This window comes from Canis aureus, chromosome 15 (assembly GCF_053574225.1).
Source record: "Canis aureus isolate CA01 chromosome 15, VMU_Caureus_v.1.0, whole genome shotgun sequence".
In the NCBI taxonomy this organism is placed as follows: domain Eukaryota; kingdom Metazoa; phylum Chordata; class Mammalia; order Carnivora; family Canidae; genus Canis; species Canis aureus.
This window is the reverse complement of record NC_135625.1, coordinates 58,828,739-58,845,364: the sequence shown is the minus strand read 5'-3', so window position 1 is coordinate 58,845,364 and position 16,626 is coordinate 58,828,739. Positions and strand designations below refer to the sequence as shown.

The window sequence follows — 16,626 nt, the reverse complement described above, 5'->3', positions numbered from 1 at the left end:
TGGCCCAGGGCGCGATCCTGAAGTCCCGGGATCGAGTCCCGCGTTGGGCTCCTGGCATGGAGCCTGCTTCTCCCTCTGCCTGTGTCTCTGCCTCTCTCTCTCTCTCTCTCTCTGTCTATCATCAATCAATCAATCAATCAATCAATCAATCTTAAAAAAACAGTAATATGTAAACCACACACACATAATTTCAAATGAAAAACCGTGTCTTTTGGGGGATAGGAAATGCAGTGTGGTGCCTCCTGATTTGCATCATGCTAGAGAATATCAGTTAAGTATGCTACCCATACCACACTATGGAAAGAACACGTGCAGACAAAATGTAAACATCGAATAGACTGGAAAAACCTGGCAAAGTCCCCAAGATTAACTCAAGGTAGAAAGGCAAGAATGTATTTCTTTTATTTGCTCTTACCACAGGCCAAAAACTCTGAAGAGATCAAATTGCAAACCAGTTTACTATTGAACTGCTGATGCTAGAAACCAGCCAACTGGGCAGACTCCAGGGACTCTTTAGTTGAAGTAAGTACACCCAGGAATGTGTTGTAGATAACATATAAATGGACTGCTCAATTGCACACTAAGCAATTGAAGTGGCTGGCATTTGTACGGCCACAACAGATCACTTTTATTGACATAAGCCACAAAAAGTGAATCTGGGCCTATGATAAGGACACATGCTTTCCACTCTGCCCCTCTTTCACAATTACTAAATACTGTTTCACTCAGGAGCTGAGTCTGCTGTCAGCTAAAGTATGGCAATAATGTCCCTTGCTATTAAATTTTCACAGTGAATTTTGCCTTGATGGAGTTAATTTGTTGATTTCAGTTCCTTTCCCTCCTCCTTCAGGGGCACGATGCCAGCTAGAACCGCTTTTTGGGCAAGGGTAGGATTTTAAAATTTTGACACATGCACAAACATTACATTTGAATTTTGGTGGCTTCTGACATCAACTAAAGTAATGGTTGAGAAAGTAATTTCCAAGCATGGTGCCCCTCACACAGTTAACTTAACAATAACCTGTATAGGGGCATCTGGCTGGCCTAGTTGGAAAAGTGTGCAAGTCTTGATCTCAGGGTTGTAAGACTGAGCCCCATGGTAGGTATAGAGATTACTTTAAAAACTAAAGTCTTTTTAAAAAAATCACCTGCTTATTATATAAATAAATATCTGTAAATAGATATGGTATAGAACATGTCCTCTTTTTTTCTCTCTCTGTATATGTGTGTGAGTGTGTAGTGAAAAATAAAAGAGGGTCCCACGTATGGGATAAAGAGAATTTATCCACAGGATTGTCAGGGAAACTAAATAATAGATACAAAGCATTCTGCAAAGTACCTAGAAGTTAGGTAATTTCTAAATATTTATAAAATGTTTACCACTAATGCCTTTAAAAGAGATGCTAACTTATAACAAACAGAATAAGGCATTCCAGGAAATGAGAATGTCATAAGCTATGATAGTAGGAGAGCATGGTGTGTGGAACAATGTTGGTGACTAGACTGGAAAGGACAAGGCTAGAGGCAGGGAAATTATTTAAAGAACCGAAATAAGAGATGTACCCAGACTAGAGCAGTGGTAGAGGAGAAGGGACAGATCAAAGAAATATCTAGGACGTAGAACTTAATAGGAACTGGTAGGTGATTACATAGAGGGGGAGAGTGAAGAAAAAGACTGATGGAAATCCTAGGTTTATGACGTGATTTACATGCTGGTGACAATAAACCACAGAGCCACAAACCTATTTTAGAGGAAGAAGCAGAACTGTTCAGTTTCGACATAAATTTAAGTTAATGTAAAGCATCTAGGTAAAGATCATCTACAATACATTAGACACACAGAATTCAAAAGTCACCATTTTTTTAGAATATCCAATCAATATAAATAGTTGATTCTCATAGAATCACCTTAGCAATAACAAAGGGATATTATATTAATCAGGAATTACAGATAGTAGAGTCTTATGAATAACCCAGAAAGTATATGGTTATTCAAACTGGAATTAAAAACACATTTCCATCACTACCTCAGCTGCTTTGCCGTTGTAAAGGCGAAAATGATTACAGGCCTTAAGATTGAGTGCGATGGTGCTATCAGGAATTTGCTGAAGGTAAACTGCCAGAACTTCTTGAGACACATCATAGTAATCCAACTTGTAGTAACATAGGGCCACATAGACATTGAGGGCAAGGTATTCCCTATTAGATGAAAGAATTAAGGGTTAAAGTTTAAGTCTACTTCATAGTAAGATTGTCAAACTACAAAGACTTTTTTAATGGTTCAAATGGACAACCAGGTGAAGAGAACATGAATTTGCCTTTTGAAGAAAGAAGGCAAGATATCATCAGTGCAATATTTTTCTTTTGTATTGTAATATTTGGGTGTTTTAATTTAAGTAGAATGAGAGATGACAACTAAAGAAGAAAGGGAAGCATCCAACTCCTACTAATTCATGTTAAAAAGACTAACACATGCTATCACTGGGCAAAACTGTAAATAAGCGTACACCATACAGAGAACAGACACTCAAAGCAAACAGACTTGATGACTGAGAAGAGGAATGGGTGAGGTGCAGGTAAGCAAAAGAGGAGAAGGCAGGTAGATGAGATCTTTTTGGGAAGTGGAAGAGAGACCCAGTGGGCAGTGATAAAGTTGGAATCTTCATTCTTCAGAATGGTTTATTTCTAATTTTGTCAGCAAGTTCCCTTCAATCCAATACAATGCTGAAATGATACATTTAGATCATGCATTTTCAACAGGGGCCAGATCATCCCCAAGGGGTAAAAAAATCCTTATGAAAAAGTGAAAAATTGTACTCATTTTAAGTATAAAGCATAGATATACATTCAGTACATAAATGGACATACATTATATCTGTGGTTTTAAAATTTCATGAGAAAGTGATGGAGGCAGGAGGAGCCTAAAAGGGCTCCTTGGAAGGATGATAGTGAAATAAAAGTGGAGAAATCCTGATCTGGAGAATACGGAGTTCTTAATATGACTACATTATTAGCTAAATGGATTTGAACACATGGTGATTAGATTGGAAGGACACTAGGTCCTCAGCCCAAACAGTTACAGAAAAAGCTAACAAAATGAGATTGTGAGTTTTCAATAGACATGGAAAGACACAGACCTGTTATCTAGCAGTATTCGCTTATAAATATCAATAGCTTCTTGGTAATGAGATCGCATATAGTGGATTGAGGCCAAACTGAGTTGATCTTCTGTGATATCTTGAAGATTCTGATGAAAGTTCATCAACTTCTTCTCATCATTAAACTAAAATTGTCAAAGGGAAGAAGACATGTAAAGATTCATACTAGAGTACAGTTAATCAACACCTATGGTACAGAGATTTTAATTCCTGGCCCTCCAGCCATCTTGTCTCTTAGTTCTCCCTCTTTCTCTTCAGTTCCTTATCTTCTTCTCCTCTGTCTCTCCTTCAAAAAAAAGGATGAAAACAGCCTGTGGAGGCATAGCCTTGACAATGGAAAGCCTTTGAGACATAATTATATTAATTATTTGACCCCTCCTTCATCTTCTTCCTTTCCTTTTTTCCCCTGTGTTATCATTTTTATATCCTGTTTCATAGTAAGGTAGAAAATGTTAAAGTATGTGAAGAGAGAGACACCTGGGGGGCTCAGTGTGTTGAATGTCCGGCTCTAGATTTCAGCTCAGGTCATGATCTCAGGGTCATGGGATCAAGCCCTGCATTGGACTCTGCTCACCGGGGAGTCTGCTTCTCTCCTTCTCCCTCTCCGTGGGTCTTTCTCCCCAACCCTCACTTGCTCTCTTTCTCTCTCTCTCAATGAATAAATAAATCTTTAAAAATGTTTTTTAAAAAGTATGTAAAGAGATATAATAGACAAATATTAAACAAAAGGGAGTGGTGTAGCCATACAAATATGACAAAGTAGACTTTATGTGGAGAGGAATTTTTAGAGATAAAGAGAGACATTTTATAATGATGTTTCAATCCACTGGAAGGACAGAACAATTCTAAACTTGTAAGTACTTTATGTTAGAGTCTGAAAAACATGTAACACAAAAACTGAAAGAACTAAATAGAGATGGATAATTATACTGTGAAATTTTTAAATGTGCTAAGAATAATTATTTTCATATAATGGCTATGGATGATTTGATAAACTTTTAGTAAAATAATTTAGCAATATCAATTAAAAACTTTATTTTTTTAAAAAAGATTTATTTATTTATTTATTTATTTATTTATTTATTTATTTGAGAGAGAGAGAGAGAATACATGCCTGCAAGTGGGGAGAGGGGCAGAGGGAGAGGGAGAGAGAGACTCCCAAGCAGGCTCCATGCTGAGTGCAGAGCCCAATGTGGGGCTTGATTCCATCATCCTGAGTTCATGACCTGAGTGGAAATCAAGAGTTAGATGCCTAACTGAATAAGCCATCCAGACGACCTGCCAATTAAAGCCTTTAAAGTTGTTCAAATTCAATAACTCACTAAGCCCATTCCTAGGTTGTTCAGAATAACATTTTTATAATTAAAATTAAAACAATCTAAATGGGATTGATTCTTCTTTTTTTTTTTAATTTTTATTTATTTATGATAGTCACACAGAGAGAGAGAGAGAGGCAGAGACATAGGCAGAGGGAGAAGCAGGCTCCATGCACCGGGAGCCCGAAGTGGGATTCAATCCCCGGTCTCCAGGATCGTGCCCTGGGCCAAAGGCAGGCGCTAAACTGCTGCGCCACCCAGGGATCCCCTGGGATTGATTCTTTGACTTCTCTTTCTACTTTATTGGTGTATACATCTATTGAAATGATCATATGGTTCTTATCCTTTCCTTTACTAATTAATGTGGTGTATCACATTGATTAACTTGTGAAAACTGAACTGCCCTTGCAGCCCAAAAGATAAATCCCACTTAATCATGGTGAATGATTCTTTAAATGTACTATTGGATTTGGTTTGCTAATATTTTATCGAGAATTTCTGCATCCATGTTCATCAGGGATATTGGCCTGTAGTTCTCTTTTTTAGTGGAGTCTATCTGGTTTTGGTATCAGGGTAATGCTGGCCTCATAAAATAAAATTAACAACACAAGAAACAACAGGTATTAGCAAGGACATGGAGAAAAAGGAACGAACCCTCTGCACTGTGGGTGGGAATGCAAACTGGTGCAGCCACTCCGGAAAACAGTATGGAGGTTCCTCAAAATGGTAAAAATAGAACTATCCTAGATCCAGCAACGGCACTACCAGGTATTTAACCAAAGGATACAAAAATACAAAGGATACAAAAATAATAATTCAAAGGGAGGGGATCCCTGGGTGGCTTGGCGGTTTAGCACCTGCCTTTGGCCCAGGGCGCGATCCTGGGGACCCGGGATCGAGTCTCGCGTCGGGCTCCCGGCATGGAGCCTGCTTCTCTCTCTGCCTGTGTCTCTGCCTTTCTCTATGTCTATCATGAATAAATAAATAAAATATTTTTAAAAAAATAATTCAAAGGGATACATACTCTGATGTTTATAGCAGCATTATTTACAATAGCCAAATTATGGAAAGAGCCCAAATGTCCATCAACTGATAAATGGATAAAGAAGAGGTGGTGCGTATTTATATATGTTATACATATATAGATGGATATATATGCGTGTATATGCACAATGGAATATAACTCAGCCATAGAAAAGAATGAAATTTTGCCATTTGGGGCAAGGCAACATGGATGGATCTAGAAAGTGTAATGCCAAGTAAGATATCAGTTAGAGAAAGACAAATACCATATGACTTCACTCATATGTGGAATTTAAGAAAAAAAAAACAGGGACACCTGGGGGGGCTCAGTGCTTGAGTGTCTGCCTTTGGCTCAGGGTGTGATCCTAGGGTCCTGGGATTAAGCCCACATCAGGCTCCCCACAGGGAGCCTACTTCTCTCTCTGCCTATGTCTCTGCCTCTCTCTCTCTCTCTGTGTCTCTCATGAATAAATAAAATCTTAAAAAAAAAAAAAAAAAGAAGAGAAACAAAACAAATGAGCCATAGGGAAAAGAAGAGAGGGACAGGCAAACCAAGAAACAGACCCTTAATGATGGTACCAGAGGGGAGGTGGGTGGGAGGGATGGATTAAATATGGTATGGGGATTAGGAATGCATTTGTGATGATCACCGGGTGTTGTGTATAACTATTAAAAAAATTAAAGATAAATATATACATATAATCTAAAAGTCAAATAACTAGGAAACATGCATACAATGAAATATTATAAAAACTATTTTAAAAAGTCATAGTCTTAAAGACTAGTGACTTGGGGATATGCTCATTGTATACAGATAAGTAAAAAATAAAAGCAGAATACAAAAATGTATATTCAGCATGTCTCATCATGCAAAACAAAAAATAAAATATAAATATGCATATAAAAATAATTATCTTGGGATCCCTGGGTGGCGCAGCGGTTTGGCGCCTGCCTTTGGCCTAGGGCGCGATCCTGGAGACCCAGGATCGAATCCCACGTCGGGCTCCCGGTGCATGGAGCCTGCTTCTCCCTCTGCCTATGTCTCTGCCTCTCTCTCTCTCTCTCTCTGACTATCATAAATAAATTAAAAAAAAATTAAAAAAAAATAATTATCTTTATTAATTTGAGAGAGAGAGAAAGAAAAAAAAGAGAACACAAGCAGGGGGAGGGACAGAGGGAGAGGGAGAAGCAGACTCCCCACTGAGCAAGGAGCTTGACTCAGGGCTCCATCCCAGGATCTTGAGAACATGACCTGAGCCCTAGTCAGATGCTTAACTGACTGAGCCACCCAGGTATCCCAGGGCAGTTCTATTTGTAACACTTTAAAGAACTTCCATATCCTTCTCCAGAGCACCTGCACCAGTTTGTGTTTCTACCAATAGTGCAAGAGGGTTCCCCTTTGTCTTTATTCTCACCAACACCTGTTGTTTCTTGTGTTGTTAATTTTAGCCATCCTGACAGGTGTGAGATAGTATCACATCATGGTTTTGATTTGTATTTCCCTGAAAATGAGTGATGTTGAGCATCTTTTCCTATGTCTGTTAGCCACCTGGATATCTTGTTTGGCTAAGTGTCTATTCATGTCTTCTGCCCATTTCTTAATTTTTTAGGTGTTGAGTTTGATAAGTTCTTTGTAGATTTTGGATACTAACCCTTTACCAGATATGTCGTTTGCAAATATATTCTCCCATCCTGTAGGCTGCCTTTTAGTTTTGTTGTTTCCTTTGTTGTGCAGAAGCTTTTTATCTTGATGAAGTCCCAATAGTTCATTTTGGCTTTTGTTTTCCTTGCCTCAGGAGACATGTCTAGTAAGAAGTTGCTACAGCTGACGTCAAAAAGATTGCTGCCTGTGTTCTCTTCTAGGATTTTTTTTTTTTATAAATTTTTATTTATTTATGATAGTCTCACAGAGAGAGAGAGAGGCAGAGACACAGGCAGAGGGAGAAGCAGGCTCCATGCACCGGGAGCCCGACGTGGGATTCGATCCCAGGTCTCCAGGATCGCGCCCTGGGCCAAAGGCAGGCGCCAAACCACTGCGCCACCCAGGGATCCCATGCGCCACCCAGGGATCCCTCTTCTAGGATTTTGATAGTTTCCTGTCTCACATTTAGGTCTTTCATTCATTTTAAATTTATTTTTGTATGTGTATGGCGTAAGAAAGTGGTCCAGTTTCATTTTGCATGTGGCTGTTCAGTTTTCCAAATACCATTTGTTTTGTTTTTTTTTAACTTTCTTTTTTTAAATTTTTTAATTTTTTAATTTTTAGATTTTATTTATTTATTTATTGAGAGAGAGAGAGAGAGAAAGAGAGAGAGAATGGCTGGGACACAGGCAGAGGGAGAAGCAGGCTCCATGCAGGGAACCTGACATGGGACTCGATCCCGGATCTCCAGGATCACACCCCAGGCTGCAGGCGGCGCTAAACCACTGCGCCACAGGGGCTGCCCTCGAATACCATTTGGAGATAATGTCTTTTTTTCCATTGGTTATTCTTTCCTGCTTTGATGAAGATTAATTGACTATATAGTTGTGGATCTATTTCTGGATTCTCTATTCTGTTCCACTGATCTACGTCCCTGTTTTTGTGCCAGTACTGTACTGTCTTGAGCACTATACTTTTGTAATATAGTTTGAAATCCAAAATCATGATGCCTCCAGTTTTGTTTTTCTTTTTCAGAATTGCTTTGGCTATTCGGGGTCTTTTGTGGTTCCATACAAATTATTCCAGCTCTGTGAAAAATGCTAGTGGTATTTTGATGGGGATTGCATTAAGTGTGTAGATTGCTTTGGGTAGTATAGACACTTGAACAATGTTTGTTCATGGAATGCTTTTCCATTTCTTTGTGTCCTCTTTAATTTCTTTCATAGGTGTTCTATACTTTTCAGAGTATAGATCTTTTATTTCTTTAGTTAGATTTATTCCTAGATATATTAAGATTTTTGATGCAATTGTAAATGGGATCAATTCCTTGATTTCTTTTTCTGCTGCTTTGTTGGTGGTGTATAGAAATGCAACAGATTTCTGCACATTGATTTTTTTTTAAAGATTTTTTTATTTATTCATGAGAGACACAGAGAGAGGCAGAGACATAGGCAGAGGGAGAGCCCAATGTGGGACTTGATCTCAGAACCCTGGGATCACACCCTGAGCCAAAGGCAGACACTCAACCACTGGGCCACCCAGGCATCCCCTCTGCACATTGATTTTATATCCTGCGACTTTGCTGAATTCATGTATTAGTTCTAGCAATTGTTTGGTGGAGTTTTTCAGGTTTTTTACAGAATATCATGTTGTCTACAAATAGTGAAAGTTTGACTTCTTCCTTGCCAGTTTAGATGCCTTTTATTTCTTTTTGTTGTCTGATTGCTGAGGCTAAGACTTCCAATACCATGTTTATTAGTAATTGTTAGAGTCGACATCCTTGTCTTGTTCCTGACCATAGGGGAAAGGCTCTCAGTTTTTCCCCACTGAGGATAATATTAGCTGTGGGTCTTTTGTATATGGCCTTTATTGATGTTGAGGTCCATCTATCTCTACTTCGGGTTTTTACTAGGAAAAGATAAAAAAAAAAAAAAAAAAAGGAAAAGATGCTGTAGGGCAACCTGGGTGGCTCAGCGGTTTGGTGCCACCTTCAGCCCAGGGTGTGATCCTGGAGACCTGGGATCGAGTCCTACATCGGGCTCCCTGCATGGAGCCTGCTTCTCCCTCTGCCTGTGTCTCTGCCTTTCTCTCTCTCTGTGTCTCTCATGAATAAATAAATAAATAAAATCTTAAAAAAAAAAGATGCTGTATTTTGTCAAATGCTTTTTCTGCATCTATTGACAGGATGTTTTTTATCCTTTCTTTTATTAATATGGTATATCACATTGATTGATTTGCAAATATTGAATCACCCTGCAGCCCAGGAATAAATCCCATTTGATTGCAGTGAATAATTCTTTTAATGTACTGTTGAATTTGATTTGCTATTATTTTATTGAGAATTTTTGCATCCATGTTCATCAGGGATATTGCCCTGTAATTCTACTTTTTAGTGGGTATAGATGTTACTTCCTTCTTCAATTTTTGCTTACTTATATTTTAATATAATTAATATGTAACCTCTATAATGTGGAAAATTATTTTTAAAAACCATTTTATGATGATGATTGAAATTATTGCTATATAAAAAAAAAAAGAAAAAAAGAAATTATTGCTGTAAGGCAACGGTACCTGGCTGGCTCAGTAGGTAGATAGTGACTCTTGATCTTGGGGTTGTGAGTTTGAGTCCCATGTTGGGTGTAGAGGTTACTTAAATGAATAAATAAAAACTTTTTAAAAAGGGGCAGCTGGGTGGCTCAGTCAGTTAAGCACCCAACTCTTGATTTCAGCTCAGGTCATGACCTTACGGTTGTGAGATTGAGCCCCACATCAGGCTCCACACTAGGTATGAAACCTGCTTAAGATTCTCTCTCGCTCTTCCTCTGCACCCCTCACTCTTGCATGCTCTGTCTTTCTCTCTCTCTCTCCCCCTCTCTCCTTTTAAAGATTTTATTTATTTATTTATTTATTTATTTATTTATTTATTTGAGAGAGGGAGAGAGAGAAAGAGAGAGAGAGCGCGTGCACACACAAGCAGAGGGAGAGGCAGAGGGAAAGGGAGAAGCAGGCTCTCCACTGAGCAAGGAACCAGATGCAGGGCCCAATCCCAGGACCCCAGGATCATGACCCGAGCTGAAGGCAGACACTTAACTGACTGAGCCACCAAGTCATCCCTCTCCCTCTCTCTTAAAAAAACAAAACAAAACAAACCTTATTCCTCTAAGGCAATTTTGAAAAATGTGTATTTCTAGGAGTTAAGACAAAGCTTCTTTCAGTCTGCTTCCAAGAGACAATAGGATAGTTGAAAGAAACTGATCTTCAATGACTATTACTTTTAAGAAGAACAACAACTGGGCAGCCCAGGTGGCTCAGTGGTTTCGCATTGCCTTCGGCCCAGGGCCTGATCCTGGACACCCGGGATCGAGTCCCACATCGGGCTTCCTGTATGGAGCCTGCTTCTCCCTCTGCCTGTGTCTCTGCCTCTCTTTCTCTCTGTGTCTCTCATGAATAAATAAATAAAATCTTTAAACAAACAAACAAAAAGAACAACAATTTAACATCTCTTAACAGATTAGTAGTGTAAAAACACTAAGGGTGAAAAATCCTATAAAATTAATACCTATATTCTACTTGTTCTAGAACTATTATTAATAAGCATTTCTTATTTTTTTCACCATTGTTTTTAACAAGAAGGAAGAAAAAATATTTTCAAAACAAGAAGTGTGAAATGAGAACATAAATACCTTATGAGCCAAGTGGAAGAGGAGGCGGTTTTGAAGTCGGCTTTTTGGAGCTGAAAAAAAAAAGTTCAAGCTGCTTATTACTGTCTATGACACTTAGTCCCTTGCAAGAACGACAGGAGTGATACTCAGATAATCTTCTCAAATCTTTATCTATGTGATCCTAATCTGTCTCTACCATCATATATATTATTTTAGTCTGGTCTCTACCTGCAGTGGCAGCAACAGCATCAGGAACCAGAAAAAAAAAAGTTCTGTTCTTCCCCAGCACTTGTTCTACTTGATTTCATCATGGTGACCCACAGCACAACGTCACACACACAGTTCCAGTACCAGCCCACAGCTGGGCTGTTCACACACTAACCAAACACTGGAAATAAACAGTTTTGTTTATCTCAATTCATGTAGAAATCCAGTGTCATTCAGCTGTTCTTCCAAGTATTCCTTGTCAATCCCTTCTAAAATCTCCTTTTCTACAATTATATGGCCATATTTTCTTAAATATTAGCCCAGTCTCTACTCCATGTATCTTCTAGCATGATAATCTGCCACACTGAAACAGTCAACCAAATGAAAAGGTAAACATCTTTCAAGTTCCAAATCCCCTTTTCACTGTTGAAGAATTTTCCTAAATCTAGATACCTAACCCTACGGTCTTTTTACAGAAAAAAATCATACTTCAAAGCATAAAAAAGAAAAAATTAAATGGAAAGATAGCTAGCTACCTTGATCACTTTCTATGTGTCTAACACTCTTTTAGGTACAGATAAAGTCTAGAAACATGAGATAAATAATAACTTAAAGGCTCGTATAACTAAATTAAGAAAAACGACATTAGTACACTGGAAATAGTTTGTGTAGTGATTAAGAAAGGCTTCAAGTTCCACAAGACCCATGAATCTGAGCTGGAATAGTTCCTAAATATGTATATATCAGTTAATTCTCTAAGAATTCTATCTTAGAATATATTCTTTCCTAACAAATTTCCTAACAAACATCCCCTTGGCCAATTTCTCTACATTTCTTTGAATTTAATCTGATTCATACTCTCATTATTTTTATCTTTCCTCCCCTGTTTTTCTTTGTCCTATTCTTACTTGCAGGTTGATGTCCAGTTCTTCTTAGACAGCTGTCAGGACAAATAAAGCAAATAAAAATAAGTCTGAATTCTTCAAGTGGAAATTACTTGGCTTTTCACTCAGAAGCAGGGAAAACAGCTATAAAATCCATATTGGTAGGGCTTAGACAAGTATCCTCAGCTCCTACAACAGCATGAATATCCTACCATGAGGGGGCCTAAGAAAGATAACTTGCCCTTTTGCTTCTCTTACCCTGCTTGTCTGCTATAGGTAGGGTGGGGAGAGGAAGCAGCATAGAGATTAACTCTCTCTTTAAAGTTGCTTAGATTCAGGGATCCCTGGGTGGCTCAGCAGTTTGGCAGCTGCCTTTGGCCCAGGGTGTGATCCTGGAGTCCCGGGATCGAGTCCCATGTCAGGCTCCCTGCATGGCGCCTGCTTCTCCCTCTGCCTGTGCCTCTGCCTCTTTCTCTCTCTCTCTCTCTCTCTCTCTCTCTGTGTGTGTCTCTCATGAATAAATAAATAAAATCTTTAAAAAAATAAAATAAATAAAGTTGCTTAGATTCAATGTTCTTTGAAGATTAAATCTATTGTTTAGTTTTCTTTTCTTTTTAAAGATTTTATTTTTAAGTAATCTCGACTCCCAACATGGGTCTTGAACTTACAACCCCAAGATCAAGAGTCACATGCTCTACTGACTGAGCCAGCCAGGTGCCCTATTTTTCAGTTTTCTAATTGTGCTTGGATTCTCCATAGAAAAATGAATTAAATGTTTTAAAATCTCTAAAATAACTCATATCATTAGTGATGAGTACTAGATATTAAAAGGGGCCATTTTACCTTTAAATCCAGCTGCTTCAGCTTGTTTATACATTCCAAGAAAAAAGTAGGTACAGGCTAGGTTCACCCAGACTTCAGGATTGCAATTTTCCTCTTTTGTTGCGTTTTCATATTCCTGAAATATATATTAAGCAGGGATCTCATTTCGGCAGTAAAGCAACCGATGAGCCATTCTTCTATAATGGAATAGGATTTCTTACTGAGATTGGGCAACTTCACATTTAGGGAATCCTATATGCTCCTGAACTATTCTGTACCTGCAAGATTAAATACTGAAGCTATAGTTCAATCCTATTGTCCCCCAAGGGGGACAGTTGTCCACCTAATTAAAAAAAAAATTTTTTTTAAGACTTATTTATTTGAGAGAGAGGGCATGGGCCCATTCATGTGCAGGAGGAGGGGCAAAGGAAGAAGAGAATCTTAAGTAGATGGCCTGCTGAGCATGGAGCTGGAGGCAGGGCTAGACCTCATGACCTGAGTCAAAACCAAGAGTCAGACACCGACTGCACTGCCCAGGCATCCCTGTTTTCCACATAATCTTAAACTTTTTTTTTTCCTTTTGAACAATGATATGGGCTAACAAACTACAGAAATGAAAAGTAACTAAGGGATCCCTGGGTGGCGCAGCGGTTTGGCGCCTGCCTTTGGCCCCAGGCCCGATCCTGGAGACCCGGGATCGAATCCCACGTCGGGCTCCCGGTGCATGGAGCCTGCTTCTCCCTCTGCCTATGTCTCTGCCTCTCTCTCTCTGTGACTATCATAAATAAATAAAAATTAAAAAAAAAAGTAACTAAAATACTTTATTTTTGCTAACTTAAAAAAATAAAAGAAATGCATAGGTTCAGTTAACTTAATATTTGATAACCTTAATATACTACCAATACTATTTCATTCTAATTGTTTTCTGGCTTTACTTATTTGGCTTTACATTTTAAAAAGTCATTTTCTTTTTCTTTTTTTTTTAATTTTTATTTATTTATGATAGCCACACACACAGAGAGAGAGAGGCAGAGACATAGGCAGAGGGAGAAGCAGGCTCCATGCACCGGGAGCCCGACGTGGGATTCGATCCCAGGTCTCCAGGATCGTGCCCTGGGCCAAAGGCAGGCGCTAAACCGCTGCACCACCCAGGGATCCCTAAAAAGTCATTTTCATGGCACCTGGGTGGCTCAGTCTGTTAAGTGTCTACCTTTGGCTCAGATAATGATCTCGGGATCCTGGGATCAAGCCCCACATCAGGCTCCCTGCTTCAGTGGGGAGCCTGCTTCTCCCTCTGTTCCTCTCCCCTGCTCATGCACTTGCACACACACACTCTCTCTCTCCATCTCAAATAAACAAAACAGTGTTTTTTAAAAAGGCATTTTCTTCCTGAAAAGAACACTTCCCGAGATTCATTTTGTCAACCATGTTTTCCACACACTCTATTTATCAGACTTTACCAGTTACCTTTGTTTCTTTTTCTTCCTATACTTGGGCTACTCTCTTTCCCCTCTATCTTTCACCAACACCAGCAGCCTCTAATCTGTCTGTTTCATACCTTCCTTCTGCCCTCACTGATTTTGTTGTTTTTGTCCTTTGTCATACCTCCTCATTACCTAATCTTGGACACTTTCGCCTGGTTATGCAGGTTTTATAAATATCCTTAGATTACATTTGGGGGTAAGGATATGTAGAAAATGTTCAAATAATTTCATTTATGCTTTAAAAACTGCTTGACAAAAGGCGACTAAAATTTTATCTAGATTCATAATCTTATAGGTTGCTCATTAGATAGGTGCTGTTTACAATGACCAAGAAAAACAATTTTTGAAATCCAACTTGCACAAATATAAAGATAATATAATCTTTCCTATGTCTAAAATTAGCCCAGCACAATAAAAGTAAACTTCTTTTGAGAAAAGCATCATGGCAATTTTATCAAAAGGATTTATTTCTCTTCTTCTAAAGATTTCCTTAAGAAATACTACTATAAATATTTTCAACAATCTCATTAGTATATACCTAAAAGCAAAGAATAAATTAGACATATATAAATATATATATATATATATATTTTTTTTTTTTTAATTTATAGAAGATTTCTGAAGCAATACATCAAGCAAGAGCCAATGGTTGCCTCTGTTAACAAAGAAATAGGATTGGGGAAGGCAGACAGGTGATGTTTTTTCTTTTTACTTTCTTCCTTGTGTAGTGTTTAAATTTTACCAGAAGCATGTATTATTATAATACAAAGCTTAAAAAGTTTTTCAAAATCCTTATGTTATATATATATATATATATATATATATATATATTTTTTTTTTTTTTTTTTTTTTTACTAACCTCCAAAGCTCTCTTGTAGTCACCCAGGTGAAAAGCACAGTATCCAATCCACAAATTAGTATCCTCTTCTTGTTCCCCAACATGACGTTTGAACTTCAATTTAAAATTTTATGAAAAAAAGGAAGGGTGGGAGAGAAGGATGGAGGGAGGAAAGAAGAAAAGAAAGAGAGAGGGAAAGGAAGGAAGGAAGAAAGAAAGAAAAACTTTTAATAAATTCTCTTTAAAAAACTGCTATGTTGGGGTGCCTGGCTGGCTTATTCAGTGGAGCTCTTGATCTCAGGGTTGAGTTCACACTCCACACTGGGTGTAGAGATTACTTTAAAAAAAATTAAAAATCAAACCATTATGTTAAGCTACTGATAAAAAATAGGAAATCACAAGTAACAGAAGCTAGACAATAGTGTTCAATTAAGCCTATACATAGGGAACTTAGTACAATTACTTTTTTTTTTTTTTAAGATTTTTATTTATTTATTTATTTTAAGGTAGACTCCAGGACTCCTTGGGTGGCTCAGCGGGCAGGCTCATCTGCCTTTGGCTCAGGGCATGATCCCAGAGTTCTGGGTGCTTCAGTGGTTGAGCAACTGCCTTTGGTTCAGGTCGCAGGCTGGGATCCTGGGATCTGTCCTGCATTGGGCTCCCCACAGGGAGCCTGCTTCTCCCTCTGCCTGTGTCTCTGCCTGTCTCTCTCTAAATGTGTCTCTCATGAATAAACAAATAAAATATTTAAAAAAAAAAAGAGTCAGAGGTTCAACTGACTGATCCTTCCAGGTGCCCCAGCACAATTACCTCCTAATTGTCATGGAAACATATTTACTTTTGAATGTTGCAACATCTAACAGAATATACATTTTATTTATTCCACTAAGCATCATCAAATGCTGGAACAATTAAGGCTACAGAACAACTGAAACATGTTCTAGTGAAACAATATATAACTGTATGATCATCTCAATTCCTTTCAATGTCAGGAATTAAAAGAATTTTAATATCTGCTTTATACATTATTCAAGAAAACTATAACACAGATAATTTCTTAGACATTCACAAGGTGAAAATTTCTAGTTCTCTTAATATTTCCAGTTGAAAGAAAATCATATATTTTCAAAATTTCACATTTGTTTCTCTGCATTTACTAACACCTTATTCCAGAAAGTATTTAAGAGTTATCCCACAACAATTCTGGGGGCTATTAAGGAACACGAGAATTATGTGAAGTATCTAATGCCATATAATTGAAGGTTACTGAGATGATGCAATGAACTCAAGGCCACCACAGCCAGGGGAGATAGAAGCAGGGACCACGACAGACCATGGACCCCATTACCTGTGTTCTCACCCTCCATGTCCTACTGCCTTCCAACTCACACTTCAAACCTGTCCCATTAGGGCACACATATATTTATTCATAGGTATGACCTTTCACTGAGAGTAAGCCTTTAAATCATTCCATTATTCTTGAATAGGCTTACCAGAGCCCACAGGAATTACCGATATTCAGAACACTAGCCTCATGTACGTCCACTGTGAAAAAATATTTATGAATTCCCCTGCCAACATTAGTCCTGT

General features: G+C 38.2%; 1 protein-coding gene across 3 annotated transcripts in view; it reads right to left on the bottom strand.

Annotated features, from left to right (window-relative positions):
- The window catches only part of IFT56 (intraflagellar transport 56), a 54,656-nt gene that overhangs the window by 33,793 nt on the left and 4,237 nt on the right, over positions 1 to 16,626 (bottom strand). Inside the window, exons 4-8 of one of the 3 annotated variants that reach the window (XM_077850092.1) lie at positions 15,058 to 15,150; positions 12,736 to 12,850; positions 10,823 to 10,872; positions 3,138 to 3,283; positions 2,028 to 2,199 (exon numbers count right to left, since the gene is read on the bottom strand). In XM_077850092.1, the coding sequence (XP_077706218.1) occupies positions 2,028 to 2,199; positions 3,138 to 3,283; positions 10,823 to 10,872; positions 12,736 to 12,850; positions 15,058 to 15,150 (576 nt within the window). Of the gene's footprint in view, positions 1 to 2,027; positions 2,200 to 3,137; positions 3,284 to 10,822; positions 10,873 to 11,029; positions 11,123 to 12,735; positions 12,851 to 15,057; positions 15,151 to 16,626 lie in introns of those variants that run through there. The other 2 variants (XM_077850094.1, XM_077850093.1) reach the window with 2 other exon arrangements.